This window comes from Harmonia axyridis, chromosome 7 (assembly GCF_914767665.1).
Source record: "Harmonia axyridis chromosome 7, icHarAxyr1.1, whole genome shotgun sequence".
NCBI classification, from domain to species: domain Eukaryota; kingdom Metazoa; phylum Arthropoda; class Insecta; order Coleoptera; family Coccinellidae; genus Harmonia; species Harmonia axyridis.
Genome location: NC_059507.1, coordinates 34,167,415 through 34,185,161, shown reverse-complemented (window position 1 = coordinate 34,185,161; position 17,747 = coordinate 34,167,415). Strand labels below are relative to the sequence as shown.

Genomic DNA, 17,747 nt, shown 5'->3' with positions numbered 1-17,747 from the left:
GACAATGGGTATTTTGTTTTTTCGGCTCCCGATCTCGGTAATGATGCAGGATATTTTGAGGTGATGAGATTATTAAGCGTTCTTTAGGAACTGCCAGTTATATCATTTAACCTACTTGCTTTCTTGAACGTGATAAACCGAGAACGTTTATTTTTTTTTTTTCGTTGGAAATAGAAATCGTAGTCTGTGATTCTTTCTAGATTGCAGTATCTGGATGATGCCCTCGTAGTTTTTATTGATAATTTTTTATTTGTGGTATACAATGGACTAGTTTAGTGATGTTGATAATACTATATTTGACACGATATAATTGAAATATAGAGCAAAACTGATAAATCAGTGAAAAAATTTTGAAAATCCATCAATAAATGACTGAGAAATAGATTATTTAAATTTACGTATTTTAGCGTAGAACGTCTTTGGTCTCCGACTCGTCTGTGACGTCACGCCACTTGCCTGTGATCGCTACACCATAAATTACGTTTAAATACTTAGCCGCGCCAAGGCTCTCGCGCTGTTTGTAGTGTTGTACAGTGTAGTTTTAACTCGAGTTTTGTTTTTATGTCACCATAATGGAAGAAGGCTTCGAGAAAGGACAAAGTTATTTTTACTCAATAACTTATTTTAAACCAACTTACACCTTAGTATTTTTATTATCAGAAATAGTCAGCTAGTACTGATAGGTACTTACATCAAAATGATCTTCACACACATATGAAGTAGTTTTAGGTCCAATTAAGTCACGCCTCATTAATTTACACCACTTCTTCCTTTGATTCATGTCATTTGGTACATGAAAAAACAATTTATTGGGGTTTTTAATTGTCGTGCTTGCACACATAGGCACAATACAATATTTGTAGGATTTTTTTTTATTTCAGCCATCGTGTAACGAACAAAACACGACACGAACGGCACAAGTGATTATACACCAATGAATTCGTAAGCACTCTGCGAATACCAGTTGCCTCGTGTAAGTGGCGTGACGTCACACACTAGACGCTGCGTACTATGAAATTATTCTTCCAAGCGCAACTTCAAAGTCCCATAACTTTTTCATTTCTAGAGATATTTCAATGATTCGTTCACATTTTTGTTTCATTTTACTTAAATTTTTAGAATTAATCCTTAACGAAAAAATGAAAACTAGTCCATTGATCTATTGGCGATGTTGATCAGTTAACCCTTTTGCTTCCAGCCATGGTAACCAAACTGGACGAAAGCGTCGGCACAGTAATCCAAGCCTTGGCCGCCAAAGGGATGTTGCAGAACACAGTCGTGGCCTTCATCTCGGACAACGGCGCCCCCTCAATAGGCCACTTCAGGAACTGGGGTTCCAACTACCCCCTTCGCGGCATTAAGGACACCCTCTTCGAAGGGGGCGTCAGGAGCGTAGCCTGCGTCTGGAGTCCATTACTGGTACAATCGGGCAGGGTGTCCAGAGACCTGATGCACATCACCGACTGGCTTCCTACCCTTTTTACGGCCGCCGGGGGGGATTCGTCCCTGTTGGATTTGGACATTGACGGTATCGACCAATGGGCCAGTCTTGTCTACGACCTGCCGTCCGCCAGAAGCGATGTTTTGTTGAATATAGACGAGAAGACTAGGAACGCCGCTCTGAGATTGTCAAACTGGAAGCTTATAGTTGGTGAGTTTTGTTTTTTATACTGGTTGGACCGACTGTTCGAGAAACAACAAGATTCGAAATTTGATGATCTAGAAGTTTTAATTGTAGATACATATTTCGAATTGAATTTCTGTTTGTTTTATTGATGTTGATTGTTATTTATGTAACATACAAAATTCAATAGAGATCTTGAATTTTTAGTAATTTCTTTATGGTTTATATAACTCACATAGGAAAATTATTCATAAATACACTGCGCAAAAGAATTAACGCACATTATGGAAATCTCGAATTTATTCTACAACTGAAGGTGTTCTCAATGATAATTATTTTTATCAGAATTATGCATGCATATGTTATCCCCTTTCAACGTTTTTCTTCAATACAGATGTTTTTTCCCAGCATGAATAAAAAAAGATGAGATTATCAGATTTTGAATGTATTGGCTCCATTCTGAAATCAGTTGTACAAGTGTGTCCAGAATGTTGCAGCGATTCAGGGAGACAGGTATGAATGTCCGAAGACTAGGACAGGGTAGACCACGGGTAACAACTGCCATTCAAGAACATTACTAGAGAGTTTCTTCGTTGAGATAACGGTTTGCAACCGCTCGCCTCATTCAAAATCAGCTTGAGCAAACTCATGGGGTGCAAATTAGCACTCAGACAATAAGAAATCGCCTCAGAGAATATGATTTAAGGCCTCGTGTCGCGGCAAGAGGCCCAGCTCTTACCCCAGCCCATCGAAGGGCGCGTTTGGATTTTGCGAGAGAGCATATCCATTGGGAAGAGGCTGATTGGGAAAGAGTTCTCTTCACAGATGAGTTTAGATTCTGCCTCTACCATTGTGATCGACGTTCCCTTGTATACAGACGTCTACATGAAAGATATGCTCAGTGCAATTTCCTCAATACTACTGGTTTCGGGGGAGGATCGATTATGGTATGGGGTGGAATATCTTTGACTGCTCGCACAGACCTAGTGGTCGTTGATAATGGAGCTATGAATGCTGATAGATATATAAGGAACATTCTTGAAGAGCATGTAGTGCCATTTGCCCCATACATTGGTGAATAATCTACAAAAATAAATGCTGTGTCTTCATTTAACATATTCTACCCATTGACGAACTCATCAGAGATATTCAGACCCTGAACCTACCCTGAAAATTTCAAGTTTTTAGCATATTTCAAAGATGGTAGACACTCTCACGTAAACCTATAAGCATTATCTGAGTTATAAACTAGGCAAATTCCCCCGATATCGTAAGACACAGTAATACAAAATCCAGCCAGCGCAGTAATAAAATCAACCGAGATTCACTCTCAATACTGAGGAAGATTTCATGAAACTGGGCTATATAACACGATAAAAATTGCTATTTCAAGTACGTATATCCATTCATGAGACGAAATCGATAGTAATGAAAAGTAGGGATGCATATAAAACTATTCTGTTTGGAGTATTACAGCTCGTGGACATTTTTCACGTTTAAATATGAGAAACGGTTGCTTTTTCCAGCTCATGGACCTCCAAATGCAGATAATTTATCATTCTCTAAACTTGGAAACCCCGAAAGTTTTAAAGTACACTGGACAAAAAATTAGGATGAACCTCAATTTCTCATAACACAACAATTGGTTCTTCACATTCTGGTTCTATCATGTTTCACATTTGATCTGATACTGGGTGGATGAAGGAATATTAGATATTAATGCCGGGCTTTCGGAAATCTCTGAAGATATTCAACGAAATGTACATATAAGTCAACAAATATTTGCCCCTTCAAAAAAATCTTCACCCAACTTAAGGTCCAACTTTCAAATTTCTTCTCCATCAGTTGGCTACATTTAAGAGGGATTACCACCACGTGGCTTTCCGCGTATCAGTCAAACTTTGGTAGCCATTAATTTCCCCTCTGGGGCTCCTTATCTTCTTTCTCTTTTCGAAGCAAATAAGTAGAGGTTAGCACTGTAAGACTGTCGATCATTTTTTTCACAAAATTACAGTTTTACCTCTTTTGTAATGATTTTTTGTAGGATATTTTAAAATATATCAGTGGTTTGTATATTGTACATATTATCGATTTTTTGCGAAAAACGAAAACTTACCAGATTTTTTTTCCATTCTAAAATGAAAACTATTTACTTTTCACAAAAGTGAAAGTACCGGAATGTTTAACTGGAAGATCAAAGGTTGAAGTTGACTTAGACGATGCATAGCGAAGAGAGCATTCTCGAAGCCAATGTTTGCACACTAAAGCGACGCGTAGCATCATAGAATATCAAGTACAGCCGGCAAAACTGACTCTTGCGTGTCCTGTTGAGCATCCAAGAGATAACTGACGCATCAGGCATCAGGCGGCATCTTAGTGCCGCCTTAGTGTGTCCACAATGTTTTGTGGACACACTTGTATGGGAAACTCCAAACCTTTCTGCAATTCTTGTGTATGTCCACCCTTCTTCTCGCAAAACTACCGCTTGGGTACATTCCTCTTGGGTCAAATTGCGTGTTTCGCGTTGCATAGCGATCGAGTGTAGAAAATCAAACGAAAGAAAAACTATTGATCACTAGAATTGATCGAGAACAACTGATTTCAGAATGGAGCCAATACATTCAAAATCTGATAATCTCATCTGATTTTATTCCTGCTGGGAAAAAACATCGGTATTGAAGAAAAACGTTGAAAGTGGATAACACATGCATGCATAATTCTGATAAAAATAATTATCATTGAGAACACCTTCAGTTGTAGAATAAATTTGAGATTTCCATAATGTGCGTTAATTTTTTTGCGCAGTGTAGGTTCAATTTTTCTCTTTCCGCAGACTGCCAAAAATCAACTAGAACCATCGGAATACGTATGCTGAAAGTGAAACACGGATTTTTCCTCATGTAACACATCAATTCCCAACTCGCATATCCAAGACTGAGTAAATAAATTCCCGAGAATCTCCTGCAAACAGATTGAAAAATTGCCCTTTTACTCAGCGAAACGTTGCCATCAATCAATCTTTGATCCAGCCTCATAACGCTCGATGAGTAGAAAAGGGACGAAAAATACGCTTTCTGTAGATACGAGATGATTAACGGAATTAGCGCTTTTCGCCTCAAATCTCCGCAAATACCCCCCCACTTGGGACGGTTTTTTTTTCATTCCGATTGAATGCGTTCGGTTGAAATACACTCCGGTATGATTCTACGTAAAAAAAGGTGTATTCGATCGTGTTTGGAGGAGTCAACTAGAGAATGATCAAAACTGAAGAGTTTTCCAATATGAGATTCCTTTTTAAATAACCCTCTATCTGGGCAGCTGTCACTTTGAAGTTATCATCTTTTTACAACGCATTGAAATTGTTAAAATTCACTACAAAGTTTCAACGTACTGAAATTATCAAAAATTCACTGAAATGGTGAAAATTTTGCAGTAAAAGTTCGCAAAATTAAAGCACTTTTTTTTTGCTTTAATATGAAGAAATCTGTGGCCGAGACTCATCAAATGTTCTCATATACCTATAATGAGGTCGCTATTAGTGAAAGAACAAGCCGAGAGTGGTTTCAATGCTTCAAGAACGGCGATTTTGACGTCCAAGACCAGCATGGCGGTGGAATAGAGAAGGTTTTCGAAGATGCAGCATTGGAGGCCTTACTTGATCAAGACTCGTGTCAAACGCAACAAGAATTGGCAAGATCATTGGAAGTGACGTAACACGCCATTTCAAAACGCCTGTAAGTCATGTGATTGATTCAGAAACAAGGAAATTGGGTGCCGTGCGAGTTGAAGCCGAGAGATGTTGAACGACGTTTGTTTGCTTGTGAATGGCTGCTTGCAAGGCAAAGACGGAAGGGATTTCTGCATCGTATTGTGATTGGAGACGAAATATGGACTAATTACGATAATCTCAAGAGCAGAAAATTACGGGGATATCCCGGCCATGCTTCCACCTCGACAGCCAAAACGGATTTTCACGGTTCCAAGGTCATGCTCAGTATTTGGAGGGATCATCTCGGCGCAGTGTATTATGAGTTGTTGAAACCGACTGAAATACCTACTTCGAAATCAGTGTTATTGTTCAATATAAACCTGATCTTCACTCAATAGTTGTTGTTCTTTTCAAATTTAAATTTTTTCATCTCATATTTTCTACTTGACACGTAAATGGAAATTTTTCGATACAGGCCTGCAATTTTTAATTTTTTGGTGGAAAAAGAATGGCTATAGTAACAATCCTGTAAAATATCAGCGAAAAGTTTTCCATTTTGATTAGGGATGTAACTCCAGACTGGGTGGTGAATTCAAAAAGCTTTTATGGGACCTATGAACAGCAGTAATCTGCAATTTTTCTCCACTTATTTGCTTAAGTATTATTTATTTATTATCAAATATTTTCTAACTAGAAATGTAGCTGATAATAATTCAAAAAACAATTTGTTTTCTCTCTTACCTCAATACAAAAAAAAACAGATGAAAATGTGAAAGGGGTTGTCAATGTATATTAAAGGAACAAAAAACCAAGTTCAACAAACTCAATCCTTATTTTCAGACTTGTTGATACTATCCATGCTATGATATATGATCTCTTTAATTTTAATGAATATATGGTAGTTTCAACATTTTTTCATGAATCACCCTCTGAAACCAATATCCTTATGGGATATTCTAACTCCCAATCCTCATCAGTTTGAGGTCCTCTATCTCCACTGAGCAGTTGTCCCTTACATCACTAGTCACCCTGTATACATTTTGTGGTGTCCAATGATGAAATTGACGCATGAATGAAGAAGCACTCAAAAGCTCACGGTTTCAGTACTTTGCTCTTTTTTTTTTATTCTATCAAGATCTAACATATTTATGAGTTTCTCGTACGGATTCAAACGGAAAGATTATTGAATAAATCGACAAATAAAACCGACTAGTCGTAAAATTCGCCCTTTAGCCTAAACCGCGCCTCGATGCGTGAAAACGCGATAAAAATATTTACGCCCAGGTTTAAATCAGGCCTCGTTACCCACATCAAGCCACCGCCTCCTGTTTAGTTTGTCGAAGCCAACTTCCGGGAAAATCAGATAACCATTTCCATTTCACAGTAAATTACTATTTGTGGTATTGGAAATTAACCTGCACTTACGGCGCCATTCACTGGCAAATTGGAAAACCACTGAGCATATCTTTCATGTGGACGTCTGTGTACAAGGGAACGTCGATCACAATGGTAGAGGCAGAATCTAGACTCATCTGTGAAGAGAACTCTTTCCCAATCAGCCTCTTCCCAATGGATTTGCTCTCTCGCAAAATCCAAACGCGCCCTTCGATGGGCTGGAGTAAGAGCTGGGCCTCTTGCCGTGACACGAGGCCTTAAATCATATTATTTGAAGCGATTTCTTATTGTCTGAGTGCTAATTTGCACCCCATGAGTTTGCTCAAGCTGATTTTGAATGAGGCGAGCGGTTGCAAACCGTTGTCTCAACGAACAAACTCTCTAGTAATTTTCTTGAATGGCAGTTGTTACCCGAGGCCTACCCTGTCCTAGCCTTCGGACATTCATACCTGTCTCCCTGAATCGCTGCAACATTCTGGACACACTTGTATGGGAAACTCCAAACATTTCTGCAATTCTTGTGTATGTCCACCCTTCTTCTCGCAAAACTACCGCTTGGGCACATTCCTCTTGGGTCAAATTGCGAGTTTCGCGTAGCATAGCGATCGAGTGTAGAAAATCAAACTAAAGAAAAACTATTGATCACTAGAATTGATCGAGAACAACTGATTTCAGAATGGAGCCAATACATTCAAAATCTGATAATCTCATCTTTTTTTATTCCTGCTGGGAAAAAACATCTGTATTGAAGAATTGAAAGTGGATATAATATGCATGCATAATTCTGGTAAAAATAATAATCATTGAGAAAATCTTCAGTTGTAGAATAAATTTGAGATTTCCATAATGTGCGTTAATTCTTTTGCGCAGTGTATTTATGAGTTTCTCGCACGGATTCAAACGGAAAGATTATTGAATAAATCGACAAATAAAACCGACTTGTCGTAAAATTCGCCCTTTAGCCTAAACCGCGCCTTGATGCGTGAAAACGCGATAAAAATATTTACGCCCAGGTTTAAATCAGGCCTCGTTACCCACATCATGCCGCCGCCACCGCCTCCTGTTTAGTTTGTCGAAGCCAACTTTCGGGAAAATCAGATAACCATTTCCATTTCACAGTAAATTACTATTTGTGGTATTGGAAATTAACCTGCACTTACGGCGCCATTCACTGGCAAATTGGAAAACCGTCTGCAAGATATCCCCCCCTTTCACCCCCCTCCTTCTTGTGCTCCCTCAACCGCGTTAATTAAAACCGTTCTCTGCGGATTCTCGAGAAAAAGATCTCGAGAACGGGAAGTTAAATTGATTATCTTATGGGTCCTTATTAGATAAAGCGGCCCGGCTGATCTTGTCGGATTGGAAACCGCCGAACCCATATGGAAAAGGAAAATTGTCCTTCTTCTTCCGCGCGACGGTCTCTGCCGGTGCCATTGTCAACGATGAGGGGGGTTTAATTAGACTTGGGGCTTGGGATTCACTACGGGGCACGCCTACTGGATTTCCCGTTCGACGATTTTATTGTGGATCATTGAACAAAAGCTCATCTATTGTGCACCATAGGTCCAGGTGAATAGAGTGGGGGATTTTCTGGATATTCGATTACAGCGACTTCTTGAAAGAACTTCCCTCCGTCTTCTCAATTTCATATGAAATCGTATTTTTCAACTTTAACCTTGTCAAATTTATCAAACGACGTTTTTTCGATTTCATCAAAAAACGTCCTGCATTGCTAAAAAGTTCAACGATAAGTCTATAGTAAAAGGACTATGTAGTTCTTAAAGGTGCAAAAGTCTTGTTTTATTAACTAAAGGGTGTTTTTTTCAGAGCTATAGAACTTTAAATTGCAATAAAACAACGATGGATTATTCGATTGACATGAATTTTATTTATCCGCAAGATAATCTTGTGGCATTACATTTTAAATATGATTTCTGGCATATGACCGCCACGCCAATCTGGACGTCCAATTTTCGATGACTTTTTCCAACATTTGTGGCCGTATATCGGCAATAACACGGCGAATGTTGTCTTCCAAATGGCCAAGGGTTTGTGGCTTATCCGCATAGACCAATGACATTACATAGCCCCACAGAAAGTAGTCTAGCGGTGTTAAATCACAAGATCTTGGAGGCCAATTCACAGGTCCAAAACGTGAAATTAGGCGGTCACCAAACGTGTCTTTCAATAAATCGATTGTGGCACGAGCTGTGTGACATGTTGCGCCGTCTTGTTGGAACCACAGCTTCTGGACATAATGGTTGTTCAATTCAGGAATGAAAAAGTTAGTAATCATGGCTCTATACCGATCACCATTGACTGTGACGTTCTGGCCATCATCGTTTTTGAAGAAGTACGGACCAATGATTCCACCAGCCCATAAAGCGCACCAAACAGTCTAGATGTAACGGTGTTTCGACATACACTTGAGGATTAGCTTCATTCCAAATGCGGTAGTTTTGTTTGTTGACGTAACCATTCAACCAGAAGTGCGCTTCATCGCTAAACAAAATTCACTTATGAAAATCGGGAACAACGGCAATCTCATTTTGAGCCCATTCGACGAATCTATGCCTTACTTGATGATCGTTTGGCTTCAATTCCTGCACGAGTTGGATTTTGTAAGCACGCAGACCAAGATCCTTCCGCAAAATCTTCCATAAAGTGAATGGACACAGATCCAATTCCTGTGCTCGATGGAGGATAGACTCATTCGGGTCTTCCTCAATGCTACGCTCTACAGCAGCAATAGCTTCTTCTGTACGCACCGTACGGCGTCTCTGGGGATGCGAGTTATCAATAAGATAATAAACGTGGTGCGAAAACGTTCCATGGTTAACTGCTCTGATGGACGATTTTGTCGATGATAAAATGGACGTAGTGCGCGATACGTATTCCGCACAGAACCATTATTTTCGAAATAAAATTGCACTATTTGCAAGCGTTGTTCAGGCGTCAGTCTATTCATGATTAATTGCCAAACCAAACTGAGAATAAATCACTTGACAGCTGTTAAATCGAAAAAAAACACCCGTTATAAACCAAATTCTAATCCAACACATCCTCAATTTCCAGGCAGCAGCAACAACGGCTCCTACAACGGCTACTTGGGCGAGCCGGTCCTGGAGAACATCCAGGAACCTCAGTACGACCTGAACGCCGTGTACGAGAGTCCTGCTGGCCAGAGCGTGAGGAAGGCCTCCTACACGCCCCTCGACGTCGAGGAGTACGCGAGGATCAAGAACAGGGCCACCGTGAAGTGTGCACCGAACGGCGAAAAGAACCCCTGCGATCCATCCAGTGAGTACATTCCTGCCTTCCGGTTTTACACAGGAACGGTTTCAATGAATTAAATGGGAATGTGATACGGGCGACAGGTGCGGTTTTTCTGGGATTTGGGAGTGGGAATTTCGATTATCCTAAGGGTGAAGGTTCGGTTGACGAAAATGAAGGATACCGCAAAATTCAGCCCACGTTTTATAATTACCTGCTGTCTTGAAGATGATTATCGATTGGTTAATTTTCAATTGACAGTAGCGAATTCAATGAAGAAAAAACTGATAATCGAGTCATTTTAATGAAAAGCAGGTACAAATCTCGGAGCTTGGGATACCCCGCAATAAACTAGTATGAACTTGTATTTGTGTAGGCTTGGTTAATCGATCGTCTAGAGGTATGATTCGATTACCTGGCCTTTCGTCTTCTTCTCCGTGACTTTGTTCGGGTTTGTAATATTTAAACTTTTTTCAATTATTTACATCTATTCACAAAGCCACACTTATACAGTACAAACTCAGTATTGAGAAGATCCTAATTACGTCTTAATTACAAGTTTCTCACTACGGTACTGAATTTCGTCCTTAACTCGTTTATTGATTACTCTAAACGTCTTCGTTTATCACGTCTTCGTCGTACTTCAAGTTTTCGGTCGTCTCGTCTCTAACTCATTCTCGACTCGTCTTAATCTAGTGCGGACCGTCTTTTCGTCTTACGTCTTAAGTTGACCGACCGAACTTGACTCGTCTTAGACTTGCCTTGAACTTTACTCGTCTTCGACTTAACTTGAACTGACTCTCTGCCGATTGGAACTTACCCTGTCTCGAATATCGACCTCCCTTCTTTCGGCTTGCCCACACCCTTAGGAAAAGTACCATCCCCTAGTCTAATAAGAATTTTGCCGTACCGCCCACAAAGATCTTCGCGGATTCCTGGAAATCGAATATTCTCGAAAGACTAGAACCTGATACACAGGTCCCACATCTGGTACGACCATATTGTCTTCGAACTATCCCAACCCCCCCAGTAAATCTCTTCAAGATTTACAACTCCATGACATATCTTCGACACCTCGAAGAATTACACATCCTTTTTACATTATATGTACAATAACAATTCGTTCCCTGTAAATTCATTGAAACTGTCATGCCCTCGACACTTGAAGAAACTAATAGGTCTCCAAGCATCCTGTTGACCATCTCAATTATTTCCAGGAAACAATAACTGGATCCTACATTTGGACATTCCGAAAAATAACTATGAGTTTTAGAGAAATATTCTTTGAAGATTCCCGATCTCTCTTTTTTGAAATAATTAGATATCAGAAAGCAGATCATGGATACCTTGATTCGTTCTCGAGTTACAGGCCGTTTCTGTAAAATTACTGATCCAAATATTTCGCTATATGTTGGTTTCTGTTCGGGATATTCGAAAAATTCTAAAACGTTTTCTTCAGTAATAGAAATTAATTACCATTTTAGAGATATGGAGGAGAATTGGTGTTTTTTGAAAGGGACATCTTATATTTTCAACGTAGTTATTTCACTGCAGAATTAATAATAGTTCATTCTGTGAACTACAGGTATAAACAAAATTGTCGAAAAGCATCCCGTCACCGGATTTCCAAAAATGTTATCCGTTTCGAAAATATTGAGTTTTTCGACTACATTCTTGAAATTGGACACCTTATATTATTATTATTATTATAATATACGTCCATCGTATAACTGTAATCCAGTCATTATGATAGGGTGCTCCATTTAAGTGTTTGCTTGAGTTGGTGTTTGCAAGTGGGACACCCGATATATGACTTAATTGCAATTATTATTTATTAGATGTCCCATCAAAGGAATGAAGTCCAAAAACTCAATATCTCTGAAATATATGACATTTTCGAAAAACCAGACGCTTTTTGACCAATCTGCTGCTACAAAACGAAAAAAATATAGGGTGCCTATAACAATAATTGTTATATGTGATCTGTTATTATTGTTATTCTTACTTTATCTTTTTGTTTATACATTTTATCTGTTATTTTTATTTTCTAAACGATAAAAATGAGTGAAAAAACGTTTTAGAATATTTCCATATCTCGAACAGAAACCAAGATATAGCAAAATATTTCAAACAGTTATTTTTCAGAAACGCCCTATAATTCGAGAACAAATCAAGATATCTATGATCTGATTTCTGATATTTCATTATTTTGAATCTTCGAATTTTTATTTTAAGTCTTATAGTTCCCGAGATGTTCTCAGTGAGCCTCGAATTTGGGACATCCTGTATAAAGTTTCGTCCTAGCAATACATTGAGTTTCATGATAATGTGTTTTAAATTTTTTCCATTATTTTTTGCTTCAAAAATGTTTGGATCGTGTTCTCAAGCTAGGGGTATCAATGCATGAGCACCAATGATTAACAACCGATTTTTGTATCAAATTTCATGTCAATAGGTCTTATAGTTTCCGGGATAGCTCTAGACGGCGGACACTGTCAAAGCTCAAATTATTAATGCTATACATTCATTCAATTCATAAAAAAAAACTTTTCATAATTACTGGATTTTCTGAACACTATATCTTCAAATCACTTGAGAAATGAAACCACATTTTGGAAGATCTCCTCATCTGCATGCGTCCAGAATCAGACCACCTAAGTCCAACAAAACCAAGATCCCTCTCCCACAATTAATCCTAATTACCTCTAAATCTGTAACCATCCCGAATAAGGCACCTTCCGGGAACAAAGCAATTAGTTCCCTCCTACACCCCATTTCTAATCGCTCTCCTGATCTCTAACCATCCGTAATTGGGCCACCTCAGCTGATCGAAACCGTAATGCCTCTTTCACACCCCATTTTAATCATCCGCAGGTAATCCCGTCTGTCTGTACGACATACCGAGCGATCCGTGCGAAGAGAACGACCTAGCCAAGTACTTCCCCAGCGTGGTGAGACGGCTTAAGCGCTCCCTGGTGGAGTATCGCAAGGACCTGAAGCCGCAGCTAGAACAGGAGTTCGACATTGAGAAGGCAGATCCCAAACTTTTCAAATATACTTGGAATCCCTGGATCGGCTGTGCAGACGTGGAGTGCACTTCTTAATTGCTTAAATTATTTAAATGCGACGGTACTTGAACAGAACCTTGTTAGATCTCATGACTGCTGTTAGACGCGTGGCGGAGGTCACGTGTGACTTGTATTTATTGATGTTTGAATTAAAGTGGATAAGATATTTGGAGTGTGTTGTTGATTGAGCCTGGTGTTTAGTGTTTTCAGGTTTATTTTAGGAATGGGACTTTCAGGAATCGTGGAACGATATACATTGATTTGGCAAGAAAATTATGATGTTTAATTGGTAGAAGATGCTCTAAAAACCAGAATTATTTGAATCTATTATCACGTGATGAACTAACTATGACGTCAGTTTGAATTTTGTCTCTTAAAGTTTATTTTTCTGAAACAAAATATGCTAGTTATTTTTATGTGCTCCATAAACATTATTGGATAATGCGGGAGGATTTGCAAGAAGACCAGGTAACAGCCCGAATTAAACATTGTCATTTCTTTATCTGAATTTTTCATATTTTTACTTTGTTGTAAAATATGACCTTTTGAACAAGAAATTCTATGGGTCCAACTCAATCCTATCACAATCACAATCGATCAAAAGCAACAACGTATTAATGATTCTGGGCAGTGTTGGAAGCTGTTTAAGTGAAATAAACCGGAAATTTTGCGTCGATATGTGACAATAGATAAAACATGGCACTATCATTTCAACAGTCAGTTGGCAAGGTATTCTGGGATGCGCAAGGTATAATATTCATTGATTATTTGATGATGAATATATATTATTATTATTATTATTACCTCCAAATTTGTTTTACTATGGTAAACCAGGAACTTTTCAATTGGCCTGTTATTATCACAAATTTCCTTGTAATGGACTAGTTTAGTGATGTTGATAATACTATATTTGACACGATAGAATTAAAATATAGAGCAAAACTGATAAATCAGTGAAAAAATTTTGAAAATCCATCAATAAATGACCGAGGAAAAGATTATTTAAATTTACGTATTTTAGCGCGGAACGTCTTTGGTCTGTGACGTCACGGCACTTGCCTGTGATCGCTACACCATAAATTACGTTTAAATACTTAGCCGCGCCAAGGCTCTCGCGCCGTTTGTAGTTGTACAGTGTAGTTTTAACTCGAGTTTTGTTTTTATGTCACCATAATGGAAGAAGGCTTTGTGAAAGGACAAAGTGACAATATGCCTAAAATAGATATATTCGCAGTGATGGAAAAAGTGAAAAGAGAAAAAAATAATTTATATGTATGTATATAGTAAGTTATTTCAGCCATCGTGTAACTAACAAAACACGACACGAACCGCACAAGTGATTGTACACCAATGAATTCGTAAGCACTCTGCAAATACCAGTCGTCTAGTGTGTGACGTCACGCCACTTACACGTACTATGAAATTATTCTTTCAAGCGCAACTTCAAAGTCCCATAACTTTTCATTTCTAGAGATATTTCAATGATTCTTCCACATTTTTGTTTCATTTCACTTAAATTTTTAGAATTAATCCTTAACAAAAAATGAAAACTAGTCCATTCTTCGTCAAACAAATAGAAATTGAAAATCTAAAATAAATATTGACAATGCTGTTTACGTTGTCCATTGAAACAGAAGGAGATATACCAAATCAAATTGACTGGCCATATGACTTGACCTCGTTATGAACCCTTGGTCTAAAGGGTTGTTTTCGACTGTAAACACGAGCCTGGTTATCAATTTGTCGACCAAATTATCAGGACTATTAATTGTGTTGAATTCATCGAAGTTATCTCGCCTAAAAACCATTAATATTGCAGCAGTATAGGGTCGTTATATGAGTAATTAGTTACTCTTGCGTATCTGATGAATAATTCAACAGATCTTTATTGATGCGCGTATACAAAATAGGAGAAAATTTGACGTTGAATAAACTGCCCGACAACATTTAAGCAAATCATTACTGAACGTTGTTGATCATTGCATTTTATTGAGGATGAGTTGATAAGTCCGAAAATATGAAGATTTGGGAAATTCCTACTTTCTAGACTGGACCAGAGAAGTTTTGAGAAAATATTTTTCTTAAGGTATACAGGGGTGTTTCATTGGGAAACGGAATTACTTCACAGGTGCATAGGTGGCACAAAGAGGTTCTGGAAATACCCCATTTATTGGGTCTCACTGTCTTCGTAGCCGAGATACAGGGTGTTTTATGAATTTTGCCTGTTTCTTTCTGAGGCCATATCAAACGAACCATCCGGTATATTATCTTCATATTTGGCAAATATGTTCCTAAATGAGAGCCCAAACGTATCATGCAATAACCGCTTTGGAAATCCAGGTCAGGGTTAACAAAAAATTATGAATCGTTTGAATCCTCGAAACAACACCCTGTACATCGGAATTTTGAAAATCTGTTTCAATTTTCGGAAACACCACTAAAACCTAAACTGAGACGTGGACTTCAAATTTTCGCGCAGACAGTTTTACTGCACAAATTTTCGACGTAAAAGTGAAGTTTTTAAGAACTTGGATACCTGAAATTGGTTTGAAGTGACTTTAAACAATGAATTATCAAAAATATTGAATTCATAATTATTTCAATTTCACTTTGTAATTCATTTTCACGTTGGTTTTTTTTTATATCTAGCTGTATACCATTTCAGTTTTTATTTTTGAGTTACTCTCTCGTCGTTTCTCGGGGAGGCCCTCATAATTGGCCTTCAAGATCCCCTGATTTGAATCCCGTGGATTATTATGTATGGGGTCACATGAAATCGTTAGTTTATTCCTCTGAAATCAATACTCGGGATCAGCTAATCAGAAAAATAGAAGAGGCTAGCCAGGAAATAAAAAAAAACTCCAAATGTGATTCGGAAAGCAGTTCGAGATATTCTGAAACGAACAAGAAAATGTTCAGATCAAAATGGAGGACATTTCGAGCCTTTTCTGTAGTTATTTTTCTAATTATTTTGTTACTATGTTTTTTTGTTCATAATTGTTTCAAAATATACGATATCATTCTAATGCAACTCAATTCTCAATAAATAGAACCTGAAATGGCGGTATACAGCTATAATGTTGAAAAAATTATGGATTCGATATTTTTGATAATTCATTGTTAAAAGTCACTTCAAACCACTTTCAGGTATCCAAGTTCTCAAAAACTTCAATTTTACGTTGAAAATTTGACCAGTAAAACTGTCTGCGCGAAAATTTGAAGTACACGTGTCAGTTTAGTTTTTAGTGGTGCTTACGAATATCAAAACAGATTTTCAAAATTCCGATGTACAGGGTGTTGTTTCGAGGATTCTAACGATTCATAATTTTTTGTTAACCCGGACCTGGATTTTCAAGGCGGTTATTGCATGATACGTTTGGGCTCTCAATTAGGAACATATTTGCCGAAAATGAAGAAAATATACCGGGTGTTTCTTTTGATATGGCCTCAGAAAGAAACGGGTAAAATTCATAAAACACCCTGTATCTTGGCTACGAAGACAGTAAGACCCAATAAATGGGCTATCTCCAGAACCGCCTTGGTGCCACCTATGCACCTGTGAAGTATTTCCGTTTTCCAATGAAACACCCTGTATCACGCTTCTAGGTTTCTATATCAAAATAATCTTCGTTTCCGATTGCGTATTCAAATTTTATCAATGACACAACGTAATACCGAGAACAGCCATAAATATCCCGATATTCAATTCCAATCTGAAGTACGGCAACAGCGCCCGTAAAATCTCCCCATCTAGCGATTTATGTGTTTTTAGGTCTAGGTTAGCTCGAAGATTGTTCCCCTTGAAAGGAAAGACTCCAGTTAACCGAAGGGCTCTCCAAATGTCGTACATCAGCGTTATTTCTGTTCTGAATTATTCATTTCACCATTGAACTTTCATTGTGTACTATCGATTAATTTTATAAACACCGGCAAACTGCCTGTTCCGGCCTGGCAGTATGTTTCTGTATCAGCTGAAGTGGGTTGCTGCTGGACCATTAGAGGATGCCCTCATTAGTTTCGATCGTGCAATTATTGTAGTTTGCTTATTTCCCGATTTTTTTTTAGTTTAACCTACATTGTTGGATTGAAGCTGAAAACCCAATGTAAATTTATTGAAATACCATTACTGACATTTTTATAATGCAGGTTTTGATCGCATAAAATATAATATTCTTGACAATTACTAACTGAAATACACTGCGCAAAAGAATTAACGCACATTATGGAAATCTCAAATTTAATCTACAACTGAAGGTGTTCTCAATGATAATTATTTTTATCAGAATTATGCATGCATATGTTATCCACTTTCAACGTTTTTCTTCAATACAGATGTTTTTTCCCAGCAGGAATAAAAAAAGATGAGATTATCAGATTTTGAATGTATTGGCTCCATTCTGAAATCAGTTGTTCTCGATCAATTCTAGTGATCAATAGTTTTTCTTTCGTTTGATTTTCTACACTCGATCGCTATGCAACGCGAAACACGCAATTTGACCCAAGATGAATGTGCCCAAGCGGTAGTTTTGCGAGAAGAAGGGTGGATATACACAAGAATTGCAGAAAGGTTTGGAGTTTCCCATAAAAGTGTGTCCAGAATGTTGCAGCGATTCAGGGAGACAGGTATGAATGTCCGAAGACCAGGACAGGGTAGACCACGGGTAACAACTGCCATTCA

General features: G+C 38.2%; 1 protein-coding gene across 2 annotated transcripts in view; it reads left to right on the top strand.

The window, feature by feature from the left end:
• LOC123684539 (arylsulfatase B-like) overlaps positions 1 to 13,236 on the top strand; it is a 29,123-nt gene extending 15,887 nt beyond the window's left edge. For both annotated transcript variants that reach the window (XM_045623830.1, XM_045623829.1), the window contains exons 6-8: positions 1,199 to 1,651; positions 9,804 to 10,028; positions 12,876 to 13,236. In XM_045623830.1, the coding sequence (XP_045479786.1) occupies positions 1,199 to 1,651; positions 9,804 to 10,028; positions 12,876 to 13,105 (908 nt within the window). In that variant the 3' untranslated portion in view covers positions 13,106 to 13,236. The remainder of the gene's footprint in view (positions 1 to 1,198; positions 1,652 to 9,803; positions 10,029 to 12,875) is intronic.
• Positions 13,237 to 17,747: the final 4,511 nt, after the last annotated feature.